A 14,818-nucleotide genomic window follows, 5' to 3' on the forward strand; every position below is an offset into this window, starting at 1 on the left:
GGATCATCTATGAAGGTTACGACGTAACGTTCCTTCGTAACAGCACCTTCTACTTCGAGAGGACTACATACATCTGAATGTATGCACTCTGGAGGCTCATAATTGTGCACGCGAGCCCCAAGGGGTGATCTGCGGGTGGTTTTGTTTAGCTCACAAGTTTCGCAGACTTGGTCTTCCTTGTCAGTCAAATTTGTGATTCCCTCAACTGACTGATGGCGCGCCATATTTCTGATGGTCTCTGCGCTAGTATGCCTTAGACGCTGGTGCCAAAGGGCCATGCTCAGATTCACTACTCCAGCATGATACGATGCTGTGCGATAGACAAAGAGCTTACCTTCATGAAATCTTCTGTCAGTAACAAATGATACATTCTTGATTGAATCGCAAATGACCATGGTTCCATCTTCAATTACACACTTGTAAGGCTTGTTAGCAGTTAAGACTCCAAGTGAAATAATTGATCGTTCGAGCTCTTTTGCATAGATCACGACGGACAGATGGATAGTGGATTCAAGCCCATCCGAATTTTTGAGATTCAAATGAATATCCCCCACTAACCGACTTCGGATTATATCTCCATTGGCTTGAGAAGTTCGAAACTCCCTCGGAGACTCCACAAGATTTAAAAACATGACTTCGTTACCACACATATGAAACGTAGCACCCGTATCTGCTACCCAGTCAAACCTGGCCCCTTCATCAACTGAAAGGTTGACGGTCCCATCAATTGTGTCATACTCAAGCTCATTTAAAACTTCACTGTACCCCGTAATCGGTGTTTCAGTAAAAGGGACTAGTGCTTGCGAGAATTTAGCTTCGCATCTTTCAGACTTTCCTTTCTTCTTTCCACCAAGAGTCTTACCATCTGGAAACTCTGCCCGATAGCAAAATGACGTATCGTGTCCTTTCTTCTTACAAAGAAAACAATAATTCTCAATATTGTATCCACGCACATTTTTGCAATTGTATCGGATCGGGCATTTATCACATCAAACGCATCCAGACGAAGTTTTATTATTTTCGTAAACCTCACCGCTCGTGTGAGAAACAGGTGCGTTTCCATCTGGATAGCGTGAACTCTCTCTAGCCCGAATAATATCTTCGAAAGTCGAATAAATATTTTCCGGAGGAGGCGACTGTGCAATGAAGTTGTCCACTATAGCTTGATATTCTCTAGTGGCCGGACTAATGCGAGCATACGTCAGTCGAAACCGCAAGTCCTGTGATAGCTCTACTTTCTCCTTTAGAAGTTTCGCAAAAAAAGAGATCCATGCTGGTTAAGAGCTCCAAAATTGTCATTTTGGATGGTTCAAAGGAAAGTGTCAAGCCAGGGAATAAAATCATATTTCTTCTTGGAATTGTTGTAAACCTTGCCGGTCAATTGCTGAATAGAATTAATTCCATTCGCTGAATCTAAATTTTCCGATACATGCTCAAAAATCAGAAGGTTTAGTTCCTCGGATGCGGGGTTCCTTATTAAAAGTCCAACCTTTTTCCGGTATCGGGTTTCAGCAACTTCCGGGCTTAATTCTTTGACTTCCTTAGAAACAACTGCAAGTTTATCAAATCATTGCTCTAAATCTGCTCTAACTAATCTATACCAAGCTACAAACTCGGTCTCTGAACAGTTTACTTTCAATCCCTCCCGACTTTTGAAAGAGGAGAGCGACTCCAATTCTCGAAACTTTTTAAAGTCCAGAGTCAGGCATTTCGTTTTCTCCGTAGGCCAGATCTGAACCACTTATGGGGGAAATATTCTTCGCTGCTTTATTTGCTTGACGTAAAATGGATTCTGAATACTTCTCTGTGTGCTAAATCTTCCTTCGCTTTGGAACTTCGCAGTCTCGAACTTATTGACTGGTTCCAATCACTAGGGCTCATCCCTGTTAGTAATTTATTACGTAAATTTGATGGAATTTATTTATGCATAAAAAGAGCACCGCGCGAGTTTTGTTAGCGATAAGAATTGCCGCCGATATGCGATAAAAAAACAAAAAAAAACAATGGCAGAAGCGACAGTGTACGAGCCGGTGCGGTCGAGTGCCGAGTCGAGTCGGTCGAGCCTGTCAGAGCATACTTTGGCTAGTTTTGATGATTTTTCTAATGAGGTGGACGACGGTGAATATTTGACAGCGCGGTCATTCGATGATGAAGCAGGCAGTGCGCCGGCAGATGGGTTTGACGACGGTGGTAAGGGCAAGCTCGGCATCACGTCTGCAGTTTTCTTAATTTTAAACAAAATGATTGGCACCGGCATATTTTCGACACCTTCAGGCGTGTTATTAAATTGTGGTTCGGCTGGAGCCAGTGTGCTCATGTGGTTGGCCGGCGGCGTGTTATCCATGACCGGCATGAGTGTGTTTTTGGAATTCGGCCTGGCCATCCCCAAGAGTGGCGGAGAGAAAAATTATTTGGAACGAGTTTATCGACGACCTCGGTTGTTGATCACTTGCGTTTTTTTCAGTCAAATGATCTTGTTGGGATTTTCAGCCAGCAACTGTCTTGCGTTTGGTCGGTACGTGCTGTTTGCAGCCGGCGCGGACGAGCCTTCCGAGACCATCGCGCGAGCTGTAGCTGTGTCGTGCATTAGCGTGGTTGTATTGGTTCAGTCGCTAAGGCCGAACCTGGGCACCCGCTTGTTTAACGTTTTGGGCATGTTCAAAGTTGTCGTGCTGGCGTTTATTGTCTGCACTGGCATGGCGGCCGTGCTAGGTCTCGTACCGCATGATGGTGACGTGAATTCCTGGTCCGACGTGTTTGCCGACAGCGGGTTTGCATCAGATGGGTTCGCAGCCAGCGGCACCAGTGTTGGGTATGCGACTGCGCTGATGCGGGTCGTGTATTCGTACCGTGGATGGGAGAATGCCAACTACGTGGTGTCAGAGCTGCGTGACCCGCGCCGGACGTTGGCCGTGGCAGCACCGTTGGCGATCGTTGGCGTGACCGTGCTCTACGTGCTTGCCAACGTGGCATATTTGGCCGTCATCCCCAGGCAAGAGATTGCCCGGTCCGGAGTCATCGTGGCCGGACTTTTTTTTCGGCGCGTGTTTGGAGCCAGTGCCGGCGCCAGGGTTTTGCCGTTTTTGGTGGCGTTGTCGAACTTGGGCAACGTGTTGGTGGTTAGTTATGCGCATGCCAGGGTTAATCACGAGTTTGCGTCGGAAGGATTGCTGCCTCGGCAGTGGGCAAATTGGAAGTTGGTTGCCAGTGATGTCAACGTGCCTGTGATGGGATTGGGCCTGCACTGGCTGATTACGGTGATCGTGTTGACCGCACCGCCGAGTGGTGAGGCCTACGAGTTCATTATCGATCTAAACACGTACCCTGCGGCATGGATGAACATGCTGGTGGCATCTGGCCTTGTGTATTTGCAACATCGCAAGGCTGAGCATTGGCGGTCACCATTCCGGTCGCTACTGCCGGTCACGGTCACGTACATTGCTTCTAACGTGTTTCTCATGGTCACGCCGTTGGTCATGAATGGAGGCACCAGTGGCAATGCGGCCGTGACTGCTGCGGCGGGCATGTCATGCTTGGGCATGGGCGTCGTGTATTGGGCTATATGGAGCAGATTGCTGCCGTGGATTGGCAGTTATGATATTGTGGCTGCGCGCACCGATACCGGCGGCGTGCGGTACGTGAAGGTGAAGCGAGGGCAAGAAGGTAGCATAGAGGCATAAGTAGCAATGCATACCAATCTTCCGCAAATTGTCATTGCACGATATTTATAGATTAGAAATTGAAGCTTGTATTTTTTTTTAGAACTTGAAAAGTAATTAGATATAAGTTTAGCATTAGGGTAACCCCCGGGTTCAGCCTCACCGCCGAGTGCGCAACCTGTCGTTCCAATCAATCAACAATATCGACATCATTTTGCCCACACACAAGCTCCGTGTCGCATTGTCAACGCTTCTTTCTTGGAACCACATGGGTGCGGTGGGCAATGTAGGCGCGGTGCGCGACAAGAAGCAATCTATGGCCGAGCTTAAGCTCAAACGGTTGAACGACCTGGTCGTGCGCCTGACCGACGATCTAAACCGGCCTCGCGTCCGCACGTCTGAGGCATCCCGCCTGTACGTTATTTTTACAAATTTCAATTTTTTTTTATTTTTTTTTTGGTTTTTTTCTTTTTTTTGGGAGGAGGTCATGCTTATGGGGATTATGTAGGGTCGTGGAATACACAAAGAACACGCGGGATTTTATGCTACCTAGCGTGTGGGGATCGGTGGACAAGAAGGATGATCCGTACAATCCACAGTCGAGTAGCAGCGGGTGTTGCAGCTTGATGTAAATGAATTAATTTTTTTTATAAAGAAATACAGTGCCAGTTTTTTGTTTTTACTATGATTATTGTATTATTCAAATATGGCCAAAGGCCGCAGGAACCGGTCCAAGCCGAGTGCAAATAACTCATTGTCAACGGAATAGCTTTCCGGTGAGTGGTCCGCCGGACTTAGCGGGCTATGAATTTGTGTTAAAAGAAAATAAAAATAAAAAGTAAAAATTTGAGGACTTTACTTTTTGACCACGTATTCAACGTACAGGCCGGCGTAGATTTGTTCCAGAATTGGCCTGATATTTGAACCGTCGACGGACAGGTCGGTGACCATGACGAACCGCAAGTTTGTTAATGTTTCTAAAAAATGAAGCCTATACTTTGAAGTCGCGAATGCAAAAAACGGTTCTTTCCTGTAACCGTAGCAGGCGAGGAAAGAGTCAGAATTACAAGGCAGAAACAGCGGGAGTTAAGTAAGGCACAACGTACTCGCCGGCTAGTTTAGAAACAATATTTCGAAGCGAAAAAACAACACCAAACACGAGCTTCGAGTCATCTTCGACTGATAATGCATTTTGTTGCTGCTGCTGCTGCCGCTGCTGCTGTGGTTGGTCTGGAATCGTGACCGTGGCGGTTCCGGTCGCGAGCTTGTCGCTGCCAGGCCTAAGCTTGCGGCCCGGTCGCTTGTAGTCGCGATGGTAAGTGCATTGACCTAAACCAAATTAGTACTCACCAAACAAGCAGCCCCCAAAAGCAATAGCTTTGCATACAATGCCTATCAAAGATCCAGAACGAATATATGGTCATGGCTGGAAGTGAATGTGGTGAAGCTGGCTTCGCAGAGTCAGGGTAAAAAAGCAAAAGCCGATAGGGAGCGAGCGCGGAAATGTTGTTACTTGTATTTTCTACATGCTGCATGACGGTACTATTCTTCACTAGCGGCGACAATTACACTTGCAACCACACCAAATTGCACACGGTACAGATGAGCACGTTGCAAGGCAGACCCCGGTCGCGCGTGCCACCGCCAATTGTCGTGTACGGACCTGGCCATGAGCGCGACGACGGGCTCAAGACTGGCGACCTTGTCACCGTGGCAACCCGGTTGTTCGCCACAAGCACGGCACACGCTGGCGTGAACCAGTACGAAATTAAGGAAGAAGTCGGCCGCGGATCATACGGGTCAGTCCGGCGAGCAATTGACGTCACGACAGGGGCTGAGTACGCTGTCAAGGAGTTTTCCAAGGCCCGCATGCGACGGCGGCAGCTTCAGCCGAGGTCACCCAAACTACGGCATAACAACCACGAAGATCACGACGGTGGTACGAATTATTTGTACGGCAACGACACGCTTGCGGTCGTGCGCAAGGAGGCATCATTGCTGGCCCAGCTGCGGCACGATAACATTGTCAGCCTGGTCGAGGTGGTCGATACCGGGCCCAGGCACGACTCGGTGTACATGGTATTGGAATGGTGCGCATTAGGACCGGTGCAGGCTGCCATCACTGCCGCCGATGAAGATGCGTGCAGGCGGTGCTTCAAGGGCCTGGCAGCCGCGGTGGCCTTTATGCATGCGCACGGGGTCGTGCACCGTGACATCAAACCCGCCAACCTGCTCGTGACGTCGTCAGGCACAGTCAAGCTGGCCGACTTTGGCCTGGCAGTGGCAACTACGACAAACTCAGTCGTTACGCCTACAAATCCTGGCCTGGGAACCCCAGCGTTCTTGTCCCCTGAGGTCATTGCGCCGGCCCTGTTCGCACCGGGCCCGGCCACGGCGGCCGACGTGTGGGCTATGGGTGTGACCTTGCACGTGCTGGTATCTGGCGGGACGCTGCCTTTCACAGGACCACACGCAGCCTCCGTGTGTGATGCTATTGTGTCTGGCCCATTGCCGGTTGCGTCGTCGTCGTCGTTGCTGGCCGAGCTGGAGACCCGCCTGCTGGACCGTAACCCTCAAACCCGCATCACCGCCGCAGCAGCCCACGTGCACGCATGGGTGACGGCACTGGCGCCACCAGCCAGTTAGCAGCCGCTGAGTCAGCGGGCTGCGCCCTTTTGGCCCTTCCTTTTCCCCTTGCCCTTCCCCTTGCCCTGTTGTCTTCGTCGCTTCGCTGTTCTTTCCTTCTTCGCTTTTTTTTTTTTCCTCTTCTGCTTTTTCTCACTCCCTAGCGTTAACTTCTTCATCCTCGGTTTTGCACTCCGTTCTGATCAAATTTTGTAATTTTGCGTCTGCGTTTCGGCGCCATGTTTTGAGCGCCGCCTCGTTGCGTCTCATTTTTTTTTTCTCTTTTTCCGTTTGTCCGGTTCGGTTCGGGCGGTCCTTCGTGCCAGAGTGCTTGCGTTGCCTGTGTGCTTCATCTTTTCTTTTTCATGCAGCTCTTCAAGCCAGATTTGTCCCGGCAGTCGTCGTCCAGGGACAGTAATCACAGCAACAACAGCAACAACAATAGCAACAACAACAACAGCTTGGCGTCGTCCAATATCGTAACCACATCCACCACCCGATTTGCATTCACTAATGATGGCAAGTCTCACGTGCATCAGCTCAAGAGCGCCCGCAGGCAAGAACGCCTGGCAAACATGCTTCGTGACATGGTGGGCGCAAGAAAACGGAACAACGACGTTAACAATGACGACTATTCAGAATCATCACATGCACTCTCACTAATGTCGTCCTGGCTGCTGCAACGTGAACACGCCGTCGCGGCCGGCAACAAGAAAGAAAAGGACAAAGATGGCTCAGGTGGCAAGGACCCCACTGGTGCGCCAGTGTCGCTGGTAGAAAAATATGGCAAGTGTCACGAAATCATTGGCAAGGGCGCGTTCGGCGTCGTGCGCATCTCTCACAAGGTCGACAAGTCCGGCATGCGCGAACAGCTTTACGCGGTTAAAGAATTTCGCCGCCGGCCTACAGAGTCTGCCAAGCGCTACACAAAGCGATTAACTTCCGAATTTTGCATTTCGTCGTCGCTCAGGCATCAAAACGTGATTCACACGCTTGACCTTATTCAGGACGACCGTGGCGAGTACTGCGAAGTCATGGAATTCTGCGCCGGCGGTGATTTGTACTCGCTTATCTTGTCCGCCACCAGGCTTGAAGCTCAGGAAGCAGACTGCTATTTCAAGCAACTTATGCGTGGTGTCGTGTACATGCACGAAATGGGCGTGGCTCACAGGGACTTGAAGCCCGAAAACTTACTGCTCACGCAACGCGGTGCGCTCAAGATCACTGATTTCGGTAATGGCGAATGCTTCCGCATGGCATGGGAGCGCGACGTGCACCTTACCAACGGCGTGTGTGGGTCTGCTCCTTATATTGCGCCGGAGGAATACACGGAGGAAGAATTTGATCCTCGGCCGGTTGATATTTGGGCAACCGGCGTGATCTACATGGCCATGCGCACCGGTCGTCACCTGTGGAAGATTGCCAAGCGGGATGAGGACGAGTACTACGTGAAATATCTTGAAGGTCGCAAACACGAAGCTGGATATGAACCAATCGAACAACTGGAACGGGCCCGGTGCAGGAACGTGGTTTATTCCATTCTGGACCCGCATCCTGCCCGCAGAATCACCGGCAAGCAGGTGCTCAATTCTGAATGGGGACGTGAGATTGTTGTCTGCGAGGCTGGTGAAGTGGGCCACTAAGTGTATATTAATGTATTATAAAGAATTTCATGATCATGTTTTTTTTTTTTTTGATTGCACAGAAACTTGCGTGCAAGGTTTACATCGACTTCCTGTAGCTAGTTTGTCGCCCCAAGAAGACATGTGGAATAGATAGGTTAAGACTTGAACGTATTGCGGAACCAAGAACTGATCTATTTGGAGATGGCATGCTAGTAATGATCAGGGCATGGCGAGAAAAGCGGGTGATGGATTTGCACCTTGCTATGTATTCCATGTCACAAGTTAGCTAGGAGATTCTACTTGGTTTCATCGTACCACGTAAATTGTAGTTTCTACAAATCATGTATTGCATCTACGCAGCCTGTCATACGGTTTTGGTCAGGTCGAATATAAGAACTTGTTCAACTGATTAAATTGATTGTGAAATTTTAAGGGGTTTGAACTATGAACGTCGTCACGGCTTAATATATCGCGGCGGGCTTGCATTTGCTTACCGCTTGCGCGACGGAACACCCAATGGCCGCTCAAGACGATGTGCCGCTGGTCGAACTCGAATCCTACATCCAAGCGTATTCTGGTAAATACAGTTATTAATGTTTAAATAGTTTTTTGACCTTGTGTAATTGGCAGGTCGTGGCGTTGTCGACAGGTTGCTGTTCATTGCCGATCGGAGCCCAGGTTTGTTAAGGGATGCGCTGTCGCTCGCTTTAGCTCGCTTAGCTGTTTCGGCCGACGTATCTCGATACTCTGAAACGCTTAATCGTCTTGGCGGTCTTGATTTGGCTGCGGTGGCGAATGCGGATCCGGCATGGGTTGAGAACGTGTCCAGAGACGTGCGCGCGCGTGGTGACAAGTTGCAATTGGAACTCAAGTCGTACAAAAACAATTTGATTAAGGAATCCATTCGCATGGCTCATGCTGAATTGGCAGATTATTATTTTGATATTGCTGATTTGAACAATGCCGGCAAGTACCTGACCAGGCAACGGGAATACTGCACCACGCACCGGCACGTGCAGGACTTGCAACTGGACCTGGTCGCGATCGGATTGCACCAGCACAACTGGTCACAAGTCGAATCTGCGCTGGCAAAACTGGATGCCATTCCGGTTCTTGCTGGTTCGACAACTAAAGGAAAAACAACGACAACTACAACAACAACGACATCGGCCGACACTCCGTTCGTGCTTGTTGCTCGCGGGTTAAGATTGCTTGCTGCAGCGGATTACGCCGGCGCGGCCTGCGTGTTTCTACAATTGCCTACAGATTCATTCACACCTGCCACCTCGCCTTCTGGTGGCGATGGTGGTGATGTTGACGGCGAAGTCGTCAGCAAGCGGCAGATCACGAACTTCGTGTCCGCGGCCGACGTGGCAGTATACATCGGCTTGTGCGCGCTTGCCACGTTCGACCGGGCCAGCTTGCAACGCATGTGCGATAACAGCACGACCGGCCTGCTGCTGGAACCGGAACCGCACGTGCGAGACCTGGTGGACGCGTTCCTGCGACTGGATTATCGCACCGTATGGGCCTTGCTAGACCGGCACCGGCCCGGTTACCATATCGACCTATGGCTGGCCGATCACGTGCCGGAGCTGTTTGACACAATCAGGCAGAATTGCTACGTGCAATACGTGCAGGCATACAAGCGTGGCTTGCTGACACGCATGGCCGACAGGTTCGGTGCTGACGTGACCGTCACGAACGTGCGGGACTCATTGGTGGACTTGATTTGTCGTGGCAAGCTAACGGTCAAACTGGATTTGGAAAACAACGTGAGTTTTGAATGGTTCGGTCATTAGCTACCGTGTTTTTTTTTTTTTTTTGCTAACGTATTCTTTGGTGGCAAGTACTTTGTGGACTCAACTTCAGACGAACGGTCTGGAGCATACGACAAGGTTATGGCTGTGGCCAGTAGTCATGAGATCAGTGCCAGGTTGCTGCTGGTCAACGTGGCTGTTATTCAAGGCGGTCTTGAAATCTCATCGGGTAATCAACAAGAACAACAAAAAGAAAAATAATAGTAATAATTAAAAATTTATAATGAGTAGTATTTACAAAACGTTGGGTTATTTTATTTTACAATGACTCGCGCACGTGCCAATCCGTACCGGAGGAGATTGATTGCAGGCTCCATTTCGGTAACGGTCCCATAGTTAAATCAGATTGCAATTTTTCATGTTCAAATAGTTCGATGCCAGCCCAGGCAATCATCTTGCCGTTGTCGGTGCACAATTCAACTGGGGGACAATGAAACTGCCATTTTTTGGGCAACACGGCCAAAATCCTGTTTTATAAAATTAACTTCGGTCGTAGTAGTAGTAGTAGTAGTAGTAGTAGTGAATATGGACTGTATACTTACGCTTTTCGCAATTCCAAATTAGAAGCCACGCCGCCGGCCATGACAAAGTGTGAGATGCGTTCCCGAGACGATCGTGGGATTGCGGTGTTGATTGCCAGGCTAACTTTTTCAGCCGTGTGTTTGAAAATGGCCCGTTGGACCTGATTTGCAATTAATGCTCTGGATTCGACCGAGACATTGTTTTTTTTTTTGGTCAAGCCGCGGTCAACCATGGATTCAAACGCGGCAAACGAAAAATCTACGACGGACGTCCGGTCGCTGCCCTTTCGTAACGGCACCGTGACCGTGATGCCACGAGGATCAGGCACGGGCACGCCGCTGTGATCAAACACGTTGACCTTTTCCGGTTGCCACTCGCCAGCTTGCACGGCCACGTCAAACGACCGGGCCAGTTGTTCCAACGCTGGCCCGTTCATGTGACGCTCAGCAATGCCGAGATGCCTGGCACATTTATCCACGGCGTCACCGATGGCAATGTCCCTCGTGTTGCTCACAATCTCGTGCCGCAACACGGACGACGATAACACCAGCATCGTGTGCCCGCCAGAGACCAGTAATGACAAGTACGGAAACTCAGGCGCGTCACCGTTCGTGAGCAACCTGGGCGTGAGCAAGTGCGCCAGCATGTGGTGCACGCCAATCAGGCGGCAGCCGCGGCCGATGGCCAAGCCTTTTGCAAACTCGAGCCCGACGGTTAAGCAAGCAGGCATGCCGGGGCCCTGGGTCACGCAGATCAGGTCCTGCGGTCCCAACGTGTGCGTGGGCTGGTCGGTGCCAAACATCTGTGCCGCCAACGTGGCCAGGTTGAGGCGATGATGACGCAGGGCCAGGTTTGGCACGATGCCGCCACCGTAAGATGAATTATTTAATGACGCATGTCGATAATCTAACAAGATTGGTGGCCGGCCTGGCAATCGTTCGTACAGGGCTAACGACGTGTCATCGCACGAGGTTTCGATGCCGAGAACCTTGTAAGTTCGTCGGAGCAGGCATTGCAAATTCCATGATTGCTGATGCGAGAGTAATCTCGGTCGCAGCATTTATTTTTTTTTTTTTTTTTTTTTGCTTGTTTCTTGGGACAGGCTTGTTTTGGTTGATTTTGTTTAATTGAACCGGACTCGGGATTTTTTTTTTTTTTTTTGGTCCCAATTCAATTAATTAATCAATCAGTCAATATACGCGGTTTTCTCGAGTTTCACGATGGTTTAAACACTCTTTCTTGCCTCGGATCTACAACACATATATATATTCTTGATGTGCTTAAAGCCAGAAGACAAGAATGCAGGTAGTAATGACGCTGCAACAACACCATCAGCAGCAGCTAGTACTACTACGACGGCTGTTGCCGCTGCTGCTCAAGCGGCAGCACATCTTGCCAACCTGCAACGTATTGACGAGGTATGTTTTCAAGCCAAAACCAGGGCGACGCCGAGTTTGATGTGGCTAAACGGATTGATAACATATGATAAAAGCAAATCGTCAGCCTGCTAGGTCACGCGTCGGCTGCATTGGCAACCCTCAATTCGACGACGACGACGACGACGACGACGGAACTATCAATACCAGAACGGAAAGAGAAATTTAAAACCGAAACGAGCGCATTGTTTGCCGGATTGGAATCAGCCACGGTTGGATTGCGCCAGGAAGTTGCCGCGTTACAAGACGCAAACATGTTGGCCATGGTGATCAACTCCAAGGCTGAATCGGTTGGCATTCGGCATGCGCATGAAAGCGTGCGTGATGCCGAGATTGTATTGCAAAGATTTGGCTTGCAGCAGCAACAGGAGGACCACAAAGAGCAGACCCAGCAGCTGGACAGCAGCGGAACATGAATTGAAATATTAATTTGTAAATATGGGTTTCATTTAATAAAATTTAAAATAATTGAGGTTTGTAATCTTAAACCGCACTCAGTGCCTTTGGTTTTTTTTTATTTTTTATTTTTTATTTTTTTTAACCACGAGTTGTAATTACGGTGTGTGATTTATCGAGATATATATTATAATATTATTATAATATTATAATACTGTATTATAATATTATTATAATATTATAATACTGTATTATAATATATTGCTGTTGTTGTGTTGACTTGATATCCAAATCATGTTTTGACAGTGCCGAGCCGCACGGGCAAATTTATCGAGACTTGTTCGCCTCCAAATCACGATATCGAAACAATCAATTGACTTGCACCATAATGTCTGCACGAGCTCATAAGCGACAAAAAACACAGACCGATAGTAGTGATCGAGATCATGGAGTTGCCACAAATTCACGGGTTTCACTTTCATCATCATCATCATCATCTCAACAACAACAACTCAAACGAGTTTCCAAAAACGCGCCACAAGAGATCTCGTCCAAGCGACCGGTTGGCCGGCTTCGTCAGGTCGTGACTGACATGCCGGTTAAAATCCAACGCCGTGATCCCAGATTTGAATCATTATCTGCCGGCAAGTTTGATGCCAGCCAGTTTCGCAAAAATTATGGATTCTTGGATGACATAATGAAACAAGAAATCGGCCGCTTGCGTGACGACCTTGATAACAAGTCCAACGCTCGTGCCCGAACCGAAACCGAAACTTTGGAGTTGCGCAGAAACATGCAAGGATTGGAATCCAAGTTGCAATCGAACCAACGCAAAGATTTTGAACGCAAGGTTATTAAGGAGCAAGAACAAAAAGAGCGAGAACTGGTCAAGCAGGGCAAGAAGCCATTCTTTTTGAAAAAATGTAAGTTTCTACAAATATATACATGTATACATGCTTCTAACCCATTTATTTTTTTACCGCAGCTGAAAAACGAAACTTGGTTTTAACCAAAAAATTCAGCGAAATGAAGCAATCCGACGTGGACAGGGCGATCCAACGAAGGCGCAAAAAAAACGCATCAAAAGAACGCAAGCAATTGCCGTTCAGTCGTCGATCAGATTAATTGTTGTATATTTAATTTCTACTAAATTTGGTTTTTACTTGTTGACCTTCTCGGCAGCTGCTGCTTTCTCTCTGGCGACCCAGTCTTCCCATGAACCCAAGTAGTTTGCTCGTCTTTAAATTATACTGTTAGCCTTGATACTATTTTCATTCCCCGCTCTTTCTAAACCACCTGAAATAAACAAAATCGCGTACCTGGCATATCCAAACTGTCCGGCCAGTTCTTGCGAATAATTACATCTCACGCCACCGAGACAATAAAAAATCAATTCCTTATCCTTATTAGGCTTGCTAAATCCAAACTTGAGTTCGAATTCGTCTTCAGGTAAGGATAACGCGGTTGGTGAAGAATTATATGGAATGTTAATGGCGCTTGGAATGTACCCTTCCGCTGCCAACTCGGCCGGTTCGCGCACGTCGATCAAGATCTTGTCCGGGTTTGGATTTTGAGTTAGTTTCTTGATCTGTTTATATGGTTAGTCTTTATATTTTTTTTTTTTTTTTTTTTTGGTTTTTAATTTACATCTTCATATTGGTACTCGTTTGCTGGCGGCACTTCCACCTGACCAGACTGGAAAAACCGAACAGATTCAATTTTTTGAGCCACAATTGTTCTCCTTGTAGTCAACACTGGTAATTGCGCCATCCGCATGCCGACATTGGCTGATGACCGCATTACCATCATCATCGTGGTCGTCATGCCGGTAGTCGTGGTTTGCCGGCCGGTAGCAGCAGTACTTAATTGCCGACTAAACCGTGCCGGTCGCAACAAAGTTCTCGCAATCAATGCCATTATTCTTCAAAACGGGAAAAAAAAAAAAAAAAATAGAAAAAGAAAAAAGATAAATAAATAAATTTTGGCGTTCAGTGTTGGGTTTGAATGTGGGAATTGGCATTGTTCCAATTGGCGACAATTGCGTCAAATCCTTAGTTAAGCTTTTTTTGCATTAATATTATTAATTGACGGCGGTTCACTGGTAAACAAAGCATCTCGCAACTTGTAACTATTGCATGGCATGGCATTTACAACTGATTCGCAAACGTGTAACCCAATGGTCTAATGCCCAGTCCAGTTTAATCACCTTTATCTAATTTCAATACACTCAATAATAACTTGGGTTACGATATGGTTAAAGTATAACAAAACGAACGTTTGCCCTGCATGTCCAGCTCGTCGTCTGAATTAAGAATAACTCGAATTTTTGCAGCCAGTTACTGGATCTGGGAATTAAAGAATATAACAACTACCAATTGTCCTCATGTCCCTTATCGCGCCACTTTCTCCGTACACTGCTCCAACAATACACGCGCACGCTGTACTCAACATGACTGTTCCGTAGTCATGCAATTGCGTCGGCGCTGAGCTGAAGTAGCGTCCATTCGGTATAATCACGAAGCCCTGTTTTACAAATCTGAAGCATCCGGAGTCGTTAACTTTAACGGGCGGGCGTAGGGGTCGGGCTGGAATAGCCATAGTAAAGTCATGTCGGAAGAGCCGCCGGCCAAGTGTAACAACCTGCGAATTTTAACATTATGGCGCCCGCGGTGCTTCATGTATTGATACATTGACAGGCCGTCACGCTAGCATCGCTGTTGTTATCAACTGGAAAA

The 14,818-nt window shown here is 48.1% G+C and overlaps 10 protein-coding genes across 10 annotated transcripts; 7 read left to right on the forward strand and 3 right to left on the reverse strand.

The window, feature by feature from the left end:
• The first annotated feature begins 1,968 nt into the window (after positions 1-1,968).
• On the forward strand, positions 1,969-3,766 carry V1514DRAFT_325346 (amino acid permease-domain-containing protein). Its single transcript, XM_066926600.1, has one exon. The coding sequence runs from the start codon at positions 2,004-2,006 to the stop codon at positions 3,678-3,680; it is 1,677 nt and encodes a 558-aa protein (XP_066785297.1). The 5' UTR covers positions 1,969-2,003; the 3' UTR covers positions 3,681-3,766.
• Positions 3,767-4,535, forward strand: V1514DRAFT_325347 (GGL domain-containing protein). Its single transcript, XM_066926601.1, has 2 exons — positions 3,767-4,073; positions 4,168-4,535. The coding sequence occupies exons 1-2, from the start codon at positions 3,928-3,930 to the stop codon at positions 4,289-4,291; spliced, it is 270 nt and encodes an 89-aa protein (XP_066785298.1). The 5' UTR covers positions 3,767-3,927; the 3' UTR covers positions 4,292-4,535.
• V1514DRAFT_325349 (Longin-like domain-containing protein) lies at positions 4,320-5,319 on the reverse strand (the record flags this gene model as incomplete). The annotated part of the gene is made up of 4 exons (XM_066926602.1): positions 5,047-5,319; positions 4,766-4,988; positions 4,519-4,689; positions 4,320-4,461 (listed from the first exon to the last, which is right to left on the reverse strand). Coding segments are annotated over exons 1-4 (644 nt in total), but the record flags the coding sequence as incomplete, so codon positions are not given.
• Positions 5,007-6,445, forward strand: V1514DRAFT_325353 (putative calcium calmodulin-dependent protein kinase protein). Its single transcript, XM_066926603.1, has one exon. It carries the CDS (start codon positions 5,163-5,165, stop codon positions 6,303-6,305), a length of 1,143 nt encoding a protein of 380 aa, XP_066785300.1. The 5' UTR covers positions 5,007-5,162; the 3' UTR covers positions 6,306-6,445.
• Positions 6,446-8,346, forward strand: V1514DRAFT_325354 (kinase domain-containing protein). Its single transcript, XM_066926604.1, has one exon. It carries the CDS (start codon positions 6,650-6,652, stop codon positions 7,925-7,927), a length of 1,278 nt encoding a protein of 425 aa, XP_066785301.1. The 5' UTR covers positions 6,446-6,649; the 3' UTR covers positions 7,928-8,346.
• V1514DRAFT_325356 (26S proteasome subunit RPN7-domain-containing protein) lies at positions 8,347-10,332 on the forward strand. Its single transcript, XM_066926605.1, has 3 exons — positions 8,347-8,486; positions 8,540-9,684; positions 9,760-10,332. The coding sequence occupies exons 1-3, from the start codon at positions 8,426-8,428 to the stop codon at positions 9,928-9,930; spliced, it is 1,377 nt and encodes a 458-aa protein (XP_066785302.1). The 5' UTR covers positions 8,347-8,425; the 3' UTR covers positions 9,931-10,332.
• On the reverse strand, positions 9,933-11,426 carry V1514DRAFT_325357 (glycoprotease family-domain-containing protein). The gene is made up of 2 exons (XM_066926606.1): positions 10,272-11,426; positions 9,933-10,196 (listed from the first exon to the last, which is right to left on the reverse strand). Exons 1-2 carry the CDS (start codon positions 11,309-11,311, stop codon positions 9,989-9,991), a joined length of 1,248 nt encoding a protein of 415 aa, XP_066785303.1. The 5' UTR covers positions 11,312-11,426; the 3' UTR covers positions 9,933-9,988.
• A 171-nt stretch (positions 11,427-11,597) lies between these two features.
• V1514DRAFT_265471 (uncharacterized protein) lies at positions 11,598-12,034 on the forward strand (the record flags this gene model as incomplete). The annotated part of the gene is made up of 2 exons (XM_066924796.1): positions 11,598-11,669; positions 11,744-12,034. Coding segments are annotated over 2 exons (363 nt in total), but the record flags the coding sequence as incomplete, so codon positions are not given.
• Positions 12,035-12,446: 412 nt separating this feature from the next.
• On the forward strand, positions 12,447-13,253 carry V1514DRAFT_325360 (uncharacterized protein). The gene is made up of 2 exons (XM_066926607.1): positions 12,447-13,006; positions 13,069-13,253. The coding sequence occupies exons 1-2, from the start codon at positions 12,472-12,474 to the stop codon at positions 13,206-13,208; spliced, it is 675 nt and encodes a 224-aa protein (XP_066785305.1). The 5' UTR covers positions 12,447-12,471; the 3' UTR covers positions 13,209-13,253.
• Positions 13,028-14,093, reverse strand: V1514DRAFT_325361 (Rhodanese-like domain-containing protein). The gene is made up of 3 exons (XM_066926608.1): positions 13,731-14,093; positions 13,403-13,671; positions 13,028-13,321 (listed from the first exon to the last, which is right to left on the reverse strand). Exons 1-3 carry the CDS (start codon positions 13,998-14,000, stop codon positions 13,243-13,245), a joined length of 618 nt encoding a protein of 205 aa, XP_066785306.1. The 5' UTR covers positions 14,001-14,093; the 3' UTR covers positions 13,028-13,242.
• Positions 14,094-14,818: the final 725 nt, after the last annotated feature.

This window comes from Lipomyces japonicus, assembly GCF_038497905.1.
Source record: "Lipomyces japonicus strain CBS 7319 unplaced genomic scaffold V1514scaffold_5, whole genome shotgun sequence".
NCBI lineage: Eukaryota > Fungi > Ascomycota > Lipomycetes > Lipomycetales > Lipomycetaceae > Lipomyces > Lipomyces japonicus.